This window comes from Astatotilapia calliptera, chromosome 7 (genome assembly GCF_900246225.1).
Source record: "Astatotilapia calliptera chromosome 7, fAstCal1.2, whole genome shotgun sequence".
NCBI classification, from domain to species: Eukaryota; Metazoa; Chordata; class Actinopteri; order Cichliformes; family Cichlidae; genus Astatotilapia; species Astatotilapia calliptera.
In genome coordinates this window covers 10,612,582-10,627,319 of record NC_039308.1, presented here as the reverse complement: position 1 = coordinate 10,627,319, position 14,738 = coordinate 10,612,582, and the positions used below count along the sequence as shown (strand labels likewise).

The window sequence follows — 14,738 nt, the reverse complement described above, 5'->3', positions numbered from 1 at the left end:
GACTGTCTGGCTATTTAAACTGTTGTATAAACTACTGAATTTCACATCCTCTACTGCCAAAGGTTTTTCTTTTAGGTAAAATTTTTTACCTAACTTAAGTCACTCATATTGCTAATTAATATTTGTTCCCATCAAGACAAACATTAAAGTTCATAGAGGAAGGTGTAGTGTAACATGTTAAGAGATCACTAATGTCAGCTCACACAACAACATTAAAAATGTGAAAGTCTTTTTTTTTTTTTTATATTGTTATATTATCATAACCACTGCATTATTATTTTGTTTCCACCAAGTATTTGTGGATAAAGTGAAATGCACTTAAAAAAGAAATGAAAATACACTTGTTGAAAGGACATTTTGCAGACTACCCAATTTGAATTTGCTTCATCTGAGTCTGGGCCAAGTTGAGAATATTCGTATTATAAATATTCAGAAAGAACTAACTCAAAATTCTCTTTCTTTACACAGCTTTTTAGACAAAAACAACACTTTCTAAAAGCTAAATTCATTTAGAAATGTGCTTGTTTTGATCATTACATAATTAATATTACAGTATTTATGATGTTTTAAATGGTAATAATTATTGCTCATCATAATTCATAATTTCTGGCTCTCAGATTGTATTAGAAAGTTACAGTGGCATACAGCAATGCGACTGACATGCTCTATGGCTCTGACCTGAGAATGTTGAGATAAACGGTCTCACAGATTGCACCTCAGATTATTTCATTTTACGCAACAGAACTTGGGAGATGCCATTATAACATTAAATTTAGATTTCACAAAGGCTTGTTACAGCTTAAATTAATAAATTTTACACTGATAAATGTAACAAAAAACACAAGTTCTGAAACAAGAATTCACAATTTCAATTCTTTCAAAGAAGCATGTCCAACGGTGCATACTCAAGGGGTGTACAGATCTGTAAGTGTTTAATGGCTTACTTATATATACAATACTGTTGTTGTAGTGTTTTCTATAGGAACACATAGTTAGTGCCATGGTGGTGACAGAAGCAGAGAATTCCAGAGACAGTCTGTAGCACATATCCAACAGTGCAATACGTCCAGAAAAAAAGTGTTCTGCAACAGAGGGACTGAAAACTCAACCATTACGAGCTGTAAGGGAAATCTACACACTTATTAAAAACACATCTCACATCTGTACATACTGCCGTCATGAACAATGCAGAAAACAAATGATGCACTGATACATATTTGCTACAATAAGCAATAAAGATTTACAAGAAGTGAAGTGACACTCTCTCACACTCTATCTGTAGTGGAAGACACATGGTCATTTGGTTGAATTTCATCAAACTACACGATAATCCTCCATTCTGTCCAGTGTGGCTGCAAATTGAGTCTCTTAAAGAAGCATGGCAAACTCTGCATCCCTCTAAAATTCTTTCTCATGCCTTTCATAGTCACATTAGTAAGCGATACCAGCGGTCTAAGGAGATGACCAAATAATTGAAGCATCCTTAGTTAAAGTCTGACTGGAGATATTTTACATGTCTTTCCTCTGTCATTTATATTTACCACCTTTCATCAGTTATTGGATTCAATCAAAAGTGAAAGTACATACACTACCAGTCAAAAGTTTGGACACACCTTCTCGTTCAATGGTTTTTCTTTATTTTCATGAACATTTACATTGTAGATTCTTGCTGAGGGCACCATAACTGTGAATGAACACATGTAGAATTATGTAGTAAACAAAAATGTGTGAAATGACTCAAAAGATGTTTTATACTTTAGAATCTTCAAAATAGCCACCTTTTGCTTTGATTACTGCTTTGCACACACTTGGCATTCTCTCGATGAGCTTCATGAGGTCGTCACCTGAAATGGTTTTCCAACAGTCTTGAAGAAGTTCCCAGAGATGCTGAGCACTTGTTGGCCCTTTGCCTTCACTCTCATCCCAAATGATCTTGGGTTTAGGTCAGGTGACTGTGGAGGCCAGGCCATCTGCACTCCATCACTCTCCTTCTTGGTCAAATAGCCCTTGTGCAACCTGGAGGTGTGTTTGGGGTCCTTGTAATGTTTTCAAAAATAAATGATTGTTCAACTAAACACAAACCAGATGAGATGGCGTGTTGCTGCAGGATTCTGTGGTAGCCATGCTGGTTCAGTGTGCCTTCAACGTCACCAGGAAAGCAGCCCCACACAAAGACACGGCGAGTGGAATCAAAGATCTCAAATTTGGACTCATCAGACCAAAGCACAGATTTCAACGGGTCTAATGTCCATTCCTTGTGTTTCTTGGCCCAAACAAATGTCTTCTGCTTGTTACTTTTCCTTAGTATTGGTTTCTTAGCTATTTGACCATAAAAGCCTAATTTGAACATAGATGTTCTGCTACTGGGACTGTTGTGTGGCATTTATCTGGGCTCTAATCTGAGGTGCTGTTAACTTGCATCAACTTATCCTCAGCAGCAAAGGTCACTTCCTGGGGCAGTCCTCATGCGAGCCAGTTTCATAGTAGTGCTTAGTGATTTTTGCGGCTTCACTTGGGCACGTATTGGAAGTTTTAGCAATTTTCCATCTGACTGACTTTCAGTTCTTAAATTAATGATGGGCTGTTGTTTCTCTTTACTTAGCTGATTGGTTCTTGCCATAATATGAATTCTAACAGTTGGGCTCTCAGCTGTGTACCAACCTGACTTCTGCACAACACAACTCGTCCTATAATGTGGAAAGTTGTAAAAATAAAGAAAAACCATTAAATCAGAAGGTGTGTCAAAACGTTTAAATGGTAGTGTAAGCACTGATAATTATTATATTTGTGAATCAGAGGAAGAAAAAAAAAACCTCTTAAAAGCACATGGCATATCTTATATTACGACAAACTTCAAGTGGCATGTTTTTTTTGTTTTTAATTGATTTACTTACATTACTGTAAATTAGAGCGTGGAAATCATATTGACATCTAAACCAACAGTACTACATCAATAAATAAATACGTAAATAAATGTGCAACATACAATAACGTTATATTGTTAATTTGACAACTCCAAATGCAGTTCCTTAATGTCAAACAAACAAGAACAGTCACAGTAAAACTATTGTACTGATGTCAACGGTGCATTTTAAAGCTGATACTGTATGTGATATGTGCTTTCTCAGCTATAAGCTGGTATAATAGTGTGTATCCAACCATTACAAACACACAACAATGCCAATAAAAATTGTCAATAAATAGGTCCATCAGTTATTGCTAAATTTATATAATTCAATTTTTTAACCTCAAAAACCTCATAATGCTAAGCATACAGAACAAGGTAAACCTCCCAACTAATAATAGAACAAGATTATCATCAGACTGTCTCCTTAAAGAACTGTTTATAATCATAGTAGAAAGAAACAAGTCTAGAAATAGCACCTAAATACCCCAGAGGATGAAACACATCTAAAAAAGTTTCACTGTGCTTTCATGTCTTGTTTCTGGTAAACACACGCTCCCCTCGTAGGTTGAGGTGCTGCAGTTGGTACTGTAGCACTTCAGTGTCTGATGACTCTTTGATACTTATTTTGTCCAGATTAAGGTAGTCAAGAGACTTGGACTGGGCACCTTTACTTTTAAGCAAACAGAGTGGTAGTGGAGCATGCAGAGCCCTCCCAGACTCGCCGTGGGCCAGAGATCTGAGGAAGGTGTCGCTCGAACTGGGCATACGCCTTCGTCTTCGTCCATTAGTAGCAGGAATGTCGTATGGTTGGTAGTACCGGCCTTTGGCTTTGAAAATACGTGAAGACCGGTGGATGCCCAGGTCCACAGACTTAGGGACAGTGCTCTTGATGGAGCTGGACACTGCATCTGATACACGGGCCTTCTCAGGATTACCTTCTGACCACTTGTGGGCCAGTTTGAGCAGCTCCTCACCAGTGGTGAAGCCCACCAAATAGTTTGAGTCCATGTGGAGAATCTGGTATCCTGCAACAGTACCTCTGATTGGTGAACATGGGGTGCTGGCACAGCGAGGTCTCTCTGCTTCTGGTTTCAATGTGGCTTTGATGTCAGTTGTAGGAAGAATGGAGACACGTGTCCTGGATACTCCACTTATATCCATTTCCATCGTTACAGATATCCTGACTGATCAAAAGGTTAAAAAAAGAAAGAAAAAAAATATCAGCCATGAGAATTGAGACACACACACACACACACCACTTTATTTTTTATAAAGCATAAAACAACAGAGCTGACCAAGGTGCTGTACAATAACATCAAACAGAGGGTGGACATAGCTGGTGGTGGGAAGTTGGCCGGTCCCAGCACCAAGAAGGAGGCTCCAGGCACATCACCACTGAGAATATTGTACTATATCTACCCTCATTAGTATTTACATTTTCCAAAAAATTGATGCCTTCACTTAGATTTAATCTATTAGAAATATGTAAAAGTGGGCAAAGATTTGTGCAAGCAGCCAAGTTGACTTGCTGTCTTGAATACAGCGGGTGAGCTGACAATTGCCATTCATGGCAGCTTGAAGTTGCTCTATAGCACCGGCCCTATCCAGATCAGTCAAACATGGTATGCTTGAAGCAGACACCAACTGGCGATTGTAGCAGGTGCTGACAATCAGCTAGCTCCCATGCTCCCTGTTTCTCATGAAAATGCAACAAAATGTCGACAATTGGAGGAAAAAGAAGAGAAGAAAAGAGTTGAGAAGAAAATAAACAAATAGTTATTTTGTCATATATTTAAATTACACTAATAATATTCTGGTTATATGCTAATAACAACAGCTGCCATCCTTTCAACAAAGAATATAAATGGTTGCCAGGTGCCATACAATTTTCCAACAAACAAACAAAATAAAATCAGAAAAAAGAATCACTTTCCCTCTGATAAACAGTTTCCTTACATTCTGACATCACACGAAAGTTTAATTGGCTAAGTGTCATAATCCAATGCCAGCTACCAGCATCAAAAACGCAGTATCGCCACTTCTAATACCTGTCGACTGATTGGCGTGTATTAGACTCCTTTCACAAAGTTTTACAATTTATGATTCTCTTATACATTCTCATTAGGTTCTCAATGGCCCCACTTTGACAGTTACCACCATTGTTAAGGAGCATGTTAAACACAGTACACTTGTGCAAATTAATTGCATGCAATGTGGTCAATGTGGTATGTTGTCGGTGTTTCCCTTCTTTGTTGTGATCAGGGTCATTATTCAAAAAGTAATCAATACATATGTTACACATAACGCTTTTCTTAAAAGTCATGCAGTATCTTACTTGTTATACTATAACAAGTATAAAATAAAATGGCCTGCAAAATGACCTCCAGCAGGCCATTGGTGTGAAACACAAATTCTTTGCGTTGATGCTTCGTTTAAGGCACGGCTCTGTAACCATGGGAAGGCAAAAGCGAGCGTTTTAGCCACATTTGCGACTAAAAACAGACGAGCAATAGAAACGTATCTAAGAGCAGTGTGTGACTAAAAGGTTTGGCAACATTAAGCCCACACAGCCCCCAGTTTTAAACAGAAACACTGATAACGCAACAGCAGCAGTGATGATGACACAGGCACAGTTTAACGTGAAGCTGGAGTCCATTTACACACACAAGAGCAAAGAAGCAGAGCCATTACCAAGAGCGCAGAGTGAAAGAAAACGTGTTTCTAACATCCAAAACAGCATCCATCCTTTGGAGAAAGCTTTGTTTTAATTACAATTAAAGCATTTACTTTGAAAAAACCTCCAGAAGTTGTATTAAAATATCCAGACAAATGTTTTTGTTTTTTGGACAAATGAAACAGATGATGAATGAAACAAAAAAAAAAACATTGCAGTTTCTAAAATGGAAGCCAATGAGCAGTTCATTTTGAAAGACCTGTATTTTTTCTCTTTTGACTACATATATTTGCTCATTAATAAGACAAAAGCATTTTTTTTATCTGATTACTCAAAGAATCAATGAAATAATCAATAGATTAATCAGTTACTGAAACAATCCTGTGTGAATGTCTCAGACCAAACAATCACAGACTCCATGAGGGTCGTCCTGAGTTCAGTGCCTGGCACTATGAAGCCAGACTGTCATTTACCATAGAATACCAGAATTGGTCAGGTGTGTGTGTGTGTGTGTGTGTGTGTGTGTGTAATGTACTCAGCTCTGAGGGACACATTATCCTGTCAGCTACTAAAGGGAAAGTTAGCCATCTGATCAGATGCATGGCATGACTTTGCCGTAATCTCTACTAATGTATACATGAAACATAAACATTGCTCTATGTAAGCCATTAAGCAGCATGAACAAAGAGACACTAAATCAGGTTAAAGCTAACCTGCAAGACCACCGTGATACAAGGCAAAAATAGTGTACATTAAAAGTATTATTATTATCATTATTATTATCATTATTATTATTATTATAAAGGATTAGTTATTAGTGACTTGAAATTAGGGACAAGCTTGTACTGCTAGATCAGCTATTGCATATAGCATATAAGCTATCTCATGGTAAAGAGCTGCAACTCATCTTACAAACTCACCAGATTAATCAGGTAATGGCATTTACCAGTCCTTTTGGGGTCTAGCAGCCTAGCTATATTAATATTTCTTCCACTTGAAAAAGCAGCCCTAGTTGTAGCTTGAATTTATTTAATGCTTGAAGAAAAATGATGCAATGTTCCATCCTAAGCTAAGCTTGCAAAAATGCAGTAAACTGTTCAGTATAAAAGGTCAATAATTACTGAAGAATAACAGATGACCACTCAGAAAAGAAAAAAACATGCTGCTAACTTGCAGAGGAAACAGCAATCTTATAGTTCAGTGAAAAGGGGCCTTAAAGGGAGGAAAGCCAATACCGGGAGAAATACTGTAAAAAAAAAAAAAAACAACCCAGAAAATCAGTCATGAATTTGTGTGAATAAAGCGTGCTGGCGATTTTTTCTTTCCATGAAACAATTATAAACCAAGATATTTTATGTGTCCAGACTTTAATTTTAAAGAGAAATTGAACTATTTAGACACAGAGGACCCGCACCCATAAAAATAGGACTAATAGCCGCAGCGCCTGCAAGCGCAATGGCGAAGCTAGTCGTGCCATACGAAGGAAGCCTGGAAAAGCAGCAGCAACGACAAGCATTGTTATTATACCAGTGCTACTGGCTTCACACCAACACACGTACATCTCAAGCGTGATATAATTGATAACCTTAATATTAATGTCGTATTTTCGAAGGAAGTGAGATAGCGCAGGTGGAAGAAATGGCTGTTACACCCAACGACAGGCCTGACTCATTCTGTTCCTCGCTGAATCAGATGGCTCACCGCGCTAGTGAGAGCAAAAACCTCTTACATACAAAACGTTAGTACACTGAACACACATTATCTACATTTCTGTAGAAACGCGACGTATCGCAGCGTTTTAAACACTGGCTCAGCACCGCACTTGAAACACACCGATGCTGAGCACTGAACTGTCGTTATATGGCCTGAGAAGCTAGTTCATCATCAGTAATGTTCACCGGAGATTTTCTGGCTTCATAGCCTATTAACCGAAAGCAGAAGGAAAAATAAATACTACTAATGATAATAATAAGAAAGAAAGAAGGAATTATAACACGAACCCTCGAAATCTCCGCACTCCGTTATCTCACGCCCGTGCTCGTCAACAGCAACAGGAACACTTCCTGTCTTCTTCTTCTTCTTCTTTTTTCCAGGAAGAAGAAAGCAAAGGATGACAAGGCTGAAATTTACACACCTGTGTAATTACGAGCAAAATCAAATTCAGTGAAATGTAATTACATCAATTATTCCCAACGAAACATTTTCATGAACAAATTCAAAAAATACGAGCTTAAAAAAGGAAGCATTTTGATAGTAAATTGAACTACAAAAGTTACTTCTTTTTATTGCTGGAAAATAAAAAGGAGTGCGTCTTTTTTTTAGGAACTAGATGCAGCAATTTATTGACACATATTCAAACATACATAGAAATGCAGCAGCACATAAGGCAAAGGCAGAGTTCGTGCCATTCTGACAAGCCTGAAGTAAAGATTTAGCACAACCGACTTTGATTATTCTTTAACACAGCCTTAACTCTCTTTGGCAGCTCTCTTCTTTAAGTAGGATTCAGGAGTAGTTGTAGGCATCTTGAATGACATTAAAAAGCTGCTGTTCAGCTGCTGTAGATGGTGTTTTGTTTAGTTTGGGTTTTTTTAGGTTTACTACTTCTTTATCTTTTACTTGTCCAGTTTCCTCAAAATATCTAACTACACTGTAAACATCACTGGGTAATAGAGCTTTGTGAATCACTTTGTTGGTGCAAAAATATTGTTTTATGCTGGTCAAACTGTGTTATCATTTGCATATACTCTACATTCAGTTAATGAAATGGAAACAAGCTATGTGTATTTGTGACATGCTGCTAGTAACAAAAAGTAAAGGCATTTAAAAAAAAATGTTGTTATTTGTCAGATACAGACGGACAAAATGGTGGTAGACGGACAGAAGAAAACGGCCGTAGTGATAGATGTACCGATTCCGAATGACAGCAACATCAGGAAGAAGGAACACGAGAAGCTGGAGAAGTACCAAGATCTCAGAGAAGAGCTCGAGAAGATGTGGAGGGTGAAGGTAACAGTGGTTCCAGTTGTAATCAGAGCACTAGGTGCAGTGATTCCCAAGCTATGTGAGTGGCTCCAACAGATCCCAGGAACACCATCCGAGATCTCTGAAGAGTGCAGTCCTAGGAACAGCAGAGATACTGCGCAGGACCCTCAAGCTCCCAGGCCTCTGGCAGAGGACCCGAGCTTGAAGGATAGACCATCCGCAGGGCTGAGAGGAGAATATATGTATGTAATGTGAGGGTTCACTATGTGGTTTGGAATCTCTCTGAACGATTAGAAACAGCAAGATGGAAATTGATAACTTTCTTAGCAGCCTCTTTACTCTCAGCACACAGCAACAACAACCAAACACTTCCTGTGTATAGCCTTCATGAATACTGCACTGGCCACTCAAAGCCAGGAAAACCTATACTCAGATCAATGCAGGGAAAACAACTAGGTAGATTCAGCACATACTTATTACTGCTTTGAACATGCATGTGTAAAAATTCAGATGCGTAAACATGTAAATAGCAAAGCATGTAACCACTGAATGGGTACATAACTAGCTCTTTAACCCATTTAAACACCTCTTTGTGTATAAAATAACATTTAAATTTACACTTTACATTTATATATATACATATGCGAAACCCTTCCTGGATACAAACCATGTTGGAAATGTCTAAATAACACTAAACAGCTTGTGTGCTGTATCTTGCAAATGTAACACATGAACATTTCACAGCAAATGGAAATTGGGCCTTGAAAAGCTCATCAGGGCTGCAACCCCAGTCTACATCTCTATTCTGTGTCTCACTGTACATCTGTATAGTGAAAATAAAGGCATTCTATTATATTCTATGGATCACACAGGGAATCACCTTTTGATTTCTTCATTGTCTTAACAATTTAGAAATTCTGGATGTTGTTCTTTCTTTCTCCAACACACAGGAGGAAGAGCTGAGCAGCCATTTTCCTTGTGAAAAGTCTTCATGCTACCCACCACTTGAGAAAGAATCCAAGTGAATTACGTTAAACAAAACTGGGAGTCTGATTTTGAGTGCCAATATTAAAATGTTTAACTCCTGGTGCACAATTGTTCCGATGTGCACATTTAGTTATAATAGAAACAATCCTGTGTCTGTGCTGCAATACCAAGCTTATCTGGAATAGATAAATCTGCTGCATGTTGGGTCTCCTTGCCCTTGATAATCCACATCTGTTCACATCAAAAGTGAACTTCTACTTCAATACAATTCTAAAAATCACATCTTCAGCAGCCAACTCAACACATATTTTGGGTCCCTCACTCTAGCAAGCGGTGAGCGCAGCGCATGCCGTGTCCGATGTGAAAGGGCCTTGAAGCAGATTTGGCTTGGCTTGAAGAATGTTGGCCACTTTGGAAGGAATTTACCAGACAACTTCCTCCTAAATATTTTGAAGACTGGCTACCTGGCTTTGAATACAAAGCAATCTGAAATAACAACAACAAGAAATTAATATAGAGCATCTACCAGGCTGTTATAAAAACATTCAGCACTACCAACACTAATAATATTTCATTATTAGTATTGGTAAAAAAAAGATAGCTAATTGGCAATTTTCAGTTATAACATCAGATCCTGAAACTAACTTACATTTCTTGCAATTTGCTGTCATGAGGTCCTCATATCATCTGTCTTTTCTGAGCTTTGGTAGAGTATTATTGTTGAGTCTGGTCCCAGTGATTATCCTTTAGATGCAGGTGACCATGGTGATAAAGATGAGGCCTCTGAAGACGACACTGCCACTCCAGTAGGTTCCTTCAGGACCAAATAAGTGGAACCTGGCAAACTTAATTTCACAAGTACAAGTAAATCAAAACTATATTTATATGAATAGTAGACAAATAAATTGACTTAGTTACATTCCATCACTGCACTCAAATTGCCCCCTTGTAAAGATAGAAATCCTGTACATAAATCCTATACATGTCTGGGGCCCGGATCTCCTCCAGTCGCTGATGACCTGGGGGGCAGCGTTATGGCTCCCCATACCCACCATTAGACACTTACATGGAGAAATCTTATGAACATAAACGGGCCCACACACACAGGTGTATACACAAGTGTTCAGACAGGTGTACAAACAGGTACTCACACACCATCTTGGTTGGCTGCTGCCTCTAAACATATAATGTATTATTAGCACTGTATGCTGTTCACTCAATATTTATTACTTACTATTACTGATGCTTATGGTTGTTGCTGTGGTTTTCCTACTATGTTGTCTGCTTTTTGCCCTTTTTTTCACTCTCAGCAGGCGATCAAGCAGATTTTCAGTATCTGTTCTCTCTCATTTCCTTTTCTCCTCTGTTTTTCTTCCCGTCTCCTTCTGTTATATCCCCGCCTCTCTTTCTTCCTCTATCCTGTCCCCCGGTCCCATCCATTCTGATTGTAATAACTAAAAATGAAATAATAATAATAATAAAGGTAGAACAAAAAGCCAGACAGGCGATTCCAAAAGAAATAAAAAATTGCCCCCTGCGGACGGACTATTCTTCAAGCTCAGGTCCTCTACCAGAGGCCTGGGAGCTCAAGAGTCCTGCGCAGTATCTTTGCTGTTCCTAGGACTGCACTCTTCTGGACAAAGATCTCGGATGTTGTTCCTGGGATCTGCTGGAGCCACTCGCCTAGCTTGGGAGTCATTGCACCTAGTGCTAAAATTTACATTGGATTTATGAAATTCAGTGCATCATAAATAGACAAAGTAAGTTGAACTTTTCAGATTTTATTTCACTTTTCCTGTGTAAAGTTTGAATCTAGCCAGATTTTTAAACATTTAGTATTCTCTGATTGGTTAACAGGTTACCTGGAATAACAGTTTGTGTCTCCCCAAAAGTTTGAGTGAAGAGCAAAATAAACATGTATGCATAAAAGAAGTGGGGGAGTTGATCTGTTGGGTACCTCAGTTCAACTTCTCATTAAAAAAGCCTGATTGGAAACACCTGCCGGTAGGAAGGACCGATAAAGACAGCAGCATGTCCTAAACACGTAACTCAGATGTACGCTGGTGTTTGGTCGGAGTAGCTGGTGTGTGTGGACCCGTGGAAATGTGAGTGCTTTGCATGCACAGTCCAGCTGGAGGGTTTGTGAGGACAGTGAGTGCAGCTACTGGAGTCATGGTTGCCCGGTTCTTAATTGCAAGGTACAATGTTTAAATGTATTTTCATGATATGCACTTCCTGTACTTGAATGTGAGGCTTTGGTCTGTAGTATGTAATCCAGGCAGTTTTTTTCCTCTCCCCCACTTCAGGTGATAAAGCTGTTGGTCACTAAACAGGTCTACCAGTGTACCTTATCAGGACTTTGCAGCTACTGGGTTAGGGTCGAGATACCTCATGCTCAAATTGGCAGATTTGATTTGGTTAAAGCAGGGTATTTAAATGGCTCACAGCACACTGAGAGGTAAAATGTAACGCTGAGTTTGCATTACTTTAACGTCACAGCCGGGTTTCATTTAGTGGGGGGGAAACTCTACAGGTTCCATGTATGATGCATTAAGTTAACTTGCAGATGTTTAGATACCAAAATCTCAACTTATGTAATCAGTCATCGTAAGCATGGTGTTTTATCTTTTTACTTTAGTAATTGCTTTGAAAAGACGGAGTTCTTCAGTGTTAAATTTGGAAAAGGAAAATTCAAGCTGGGTAACTGTAGATGGTATAAATGTATATGAATATTATGCTTTCTGTGAGTGGATCACACAAATTAACAGACTTCCTTCCTCCTGTTAAGAGTATAAGAATACAAATGTCTTTGACACTGGCTTAATAAACTCAACACTGAAGTTCTATCTAAACAATACTGACAAACTGTAGATGTGTTCTAAGCTTTACCAACATGATTATAATCTGTACTCATACCCATGTTCTTTCTCAGCCACAAGTTCTGTGCAGCCTAGAACGTGGCAGGGTGGAAGAGGGGAACAAGATGTGTATGGAAATCCTCGCCCTTTCCAATACATGAGGGCTCTGAGGCCGACAGATCCACAGATCTACCCTAATGTGCGTAATCAGGTTCAAGTCGAATCCCCAAGATCATATCAGCAACGCTCTAATATTCCCACCAACAGACCCATGGAAACATCGCTGGTCCAGCCACGAGCACACAGAAACAATCTTGTGGCCAAGCCCAGGAGCTTTGACATAAGCCTGAGGATTCCTTTTGCTCACTCTCATGATCGTGCTAATCCTCCTCGGTACGGACCAAGCGGCCTTACTATTGACAAGAGTTTTAATAATCCCCGCAGAGACCATGCCCATGATCCTTCAAACCTGGGCTACCAGTTCAGCTTATCCATTCCCTTTTCACATGGTTCTCCACGCCCTCCAGGTAGCCAGGAACATCACGCTGGATGTCGACACAGGCCTGAGAAAGATGATTTGAGTCGTCAAACAGAGCATTTGCCAGTTCACACAAGGCTGTACCCTGACCAGCATCATGATGAAGGCCGCCTGCAGGAGTTTGCATTTCCGAAGCCAGCTGGAGAAGAACACCCATCAAGGCCACATCATCCTCAAAGATATGCCGACCCTTACAGTGGATACTACAACTTCCAGATGAATCCTACGTGGAATAACTACTAGTGGCATTACCGTGGACCTCATTGGGGTCATGTAAAGCATCCATCTTCCGACCCTTGGCCAAATTTCCATCGGTCAGCTTCAGACTGGCATGGATGGAAGAGATGACCCAAACTCACAGGGCAGAGGTGGGTCATTAGTTTTTAGCTATTACAACATGGCATTTCATGTTGTTAAAATCTGTTCCTCACAAATGTCTCCTCCTTTACAGCTCTACAGTGCAAAAAGGATGATTTCCTGTATTTATCTAAAATAAAGTGAAAGCTCCCCTGTAGTTTCTCTTGTCTTTTGTCAGGTTGTCTGAAAGAACGGCTGAACATTTGGGCTGAGGTTAATTTTCAAGAGCTATTGACCATTCATGTCTGAGTCTTGTCCTCATAAGCAAGAAGCAACAAGTCTATGCCCAAATCTGCTTTTTCTAAATACTTCGGTGATGTGCATTTTGAACCAACTCCAGTCGTCAGTTTCACGAGAGGCGTATCAACACCATTATAAGTATTCCAGACTTTACACTGAATCAAATATCCCATCCCGATAGTTTCTTGTATACAAACATTGTAGAACTTCAGTTGAGTGCCTGCCATGAGATTGCTATTAATATTGCTATTCCTTAAAACAGTGCATCATTGTGGCTGAAGTAGCAATAGGACTAATGGTAGGGAAAAGTGGCAGAAGATCTTTTGGAAAGATGTACTTGAGTTTCAGGGGTGATTTATAAAAGCTGGACGTCCCAGGTCTGGAAAAGCTGACAACAATGCATCTTTACACAAAACACTAATACCTTCATTATTCAAATATAATTTGTTTTAAAGAAGTTGAAGTGCTCCACACCCACACGGACTGCTAAACCCCAGCAAGCACAAAGGGAATGTGCAGCTGACCAGAAAAATGCTTTAATTCAGCAGCGTATTGGCACAATGATGCATCCTCTAGGTGGACAAGTACTCTCTGTAAGAGCTATTGCATCAAATGTGTTTGGAGGAACTGGTGAGCACAAACTGGTTGGAGTGTAATTTGATGGTGCTCTGTTGTGCAGAGAGTTTCAGGTTTTTCCAAAATTTGAGAGATTCACCTAGAACATCTACAACTCACCAAACACTTTTGTTTAAATAATTGAAGAAAAAAAAGGGTTGTGGAACTGTTTTGTGGCAAGGCACACTGACTCCAGTAGTCTCTTTGATACTGCACCGTGCAGCGTGTAATATTTGGCTAATGTGTACTCAAACATGTAGCCCCCAGTACAGTCAACTTATAACTTCAGTGAATAAGTCAGACTTTGCACTGTTTTGTTTTGTGTGATATTTAAATATGATGGCTGTCAAGTTTTTTCAGTAAACCTTCTTATAGTCATAAAGAAATGTTTTTGCAAAATATTTCAAATTGTTCTAACAAATCTGTGCTCAAAGGAGTTCCTCCTGCTCGAGGTGTCTTGCAAGAACACTAGCATATAATGTGCATGCTGCGTTATTGCCATCACATGTATGAGGCATGTATTTACTTTTTGTACTGCACTTTTTCTTACTGTTCTTGCTTCTGTTCCTTTTTGGT

General features: G+C 39.2%; 2 protein-coding genes across 4 annotated transcripts; one reads left to right on the top strand and one right to left on the bottom strand.

Annotated features, from left to right (window-relative positions):
* Positions 1-2,861: 2,861 nt before the first annotated feature.
* On the bottom strand, positions 2,862-7,670 carry macir (macrophage immunometabolism regulator). 2 transcript variants are annotated; one of them, XM_026172988.1, is made up of 2 exons: positions 7,583-7,670; positions 2,862-4,088 (listed from the first exon to the last, which is right to left on the bottom strand). In XM_026172988.1, exon 2 carries the CDS (start codon positions 4,073-4,075, stop codon positions 3,434-3,436), a length of 642 nt encoding a protein of 213 aa, XP_026028773.1. In that variant the 5' UTR covers positions 4,076-4,088; positions 7,583-7,670; the 3' UTR covers positions 2,862-3,433. The 2 variants fall into 2 exon arrangements, with proteins under 2 accessions (XP_026028773.1, XP_026028772.1); XM_026172987.1 differs by having other exon boundaries at positions 2,862-4,092; positions 7,583-7,669.
* A 3,872-nt stretch (positions 7,671-11,542) lies between these two features.
* On the top strand, positions 11,543-13,464 carry LOC113027253 (uncharacterized). Of its 2 annotated transcripts, XR_003273007.1 has the most exons (3): positions 11,543-11,752; positions 12,487-13,318; positions 13,402-13,464. XR_003273007.1 is itself a non-coding variant. In XM_026176875.1 (2 exons), exon 1 carries the CDS (start codon positions 12,570-12,572, stop codon positions 13,191-13,193), a length of 624 nt encoding a protein of 207 aa, XP_026032660.1. In that variant the 5' UTR covers positions 12,491-12,569; the 3' UTR covers positions 13,194-13,318; positions 13,402-13,464. The 2 variants fall into 2 exon arrangements, 1 of the variants encoding a protein (XP_026032660.1); XM_026176875.1 differs by lacking the exon at positions 11,543-11,752 and having other exon boundaries at positions 12,491-13,318.
* The last annotated feature ends 1,274 nt before the right edge of the window (positions 13,465-14,738 follow it).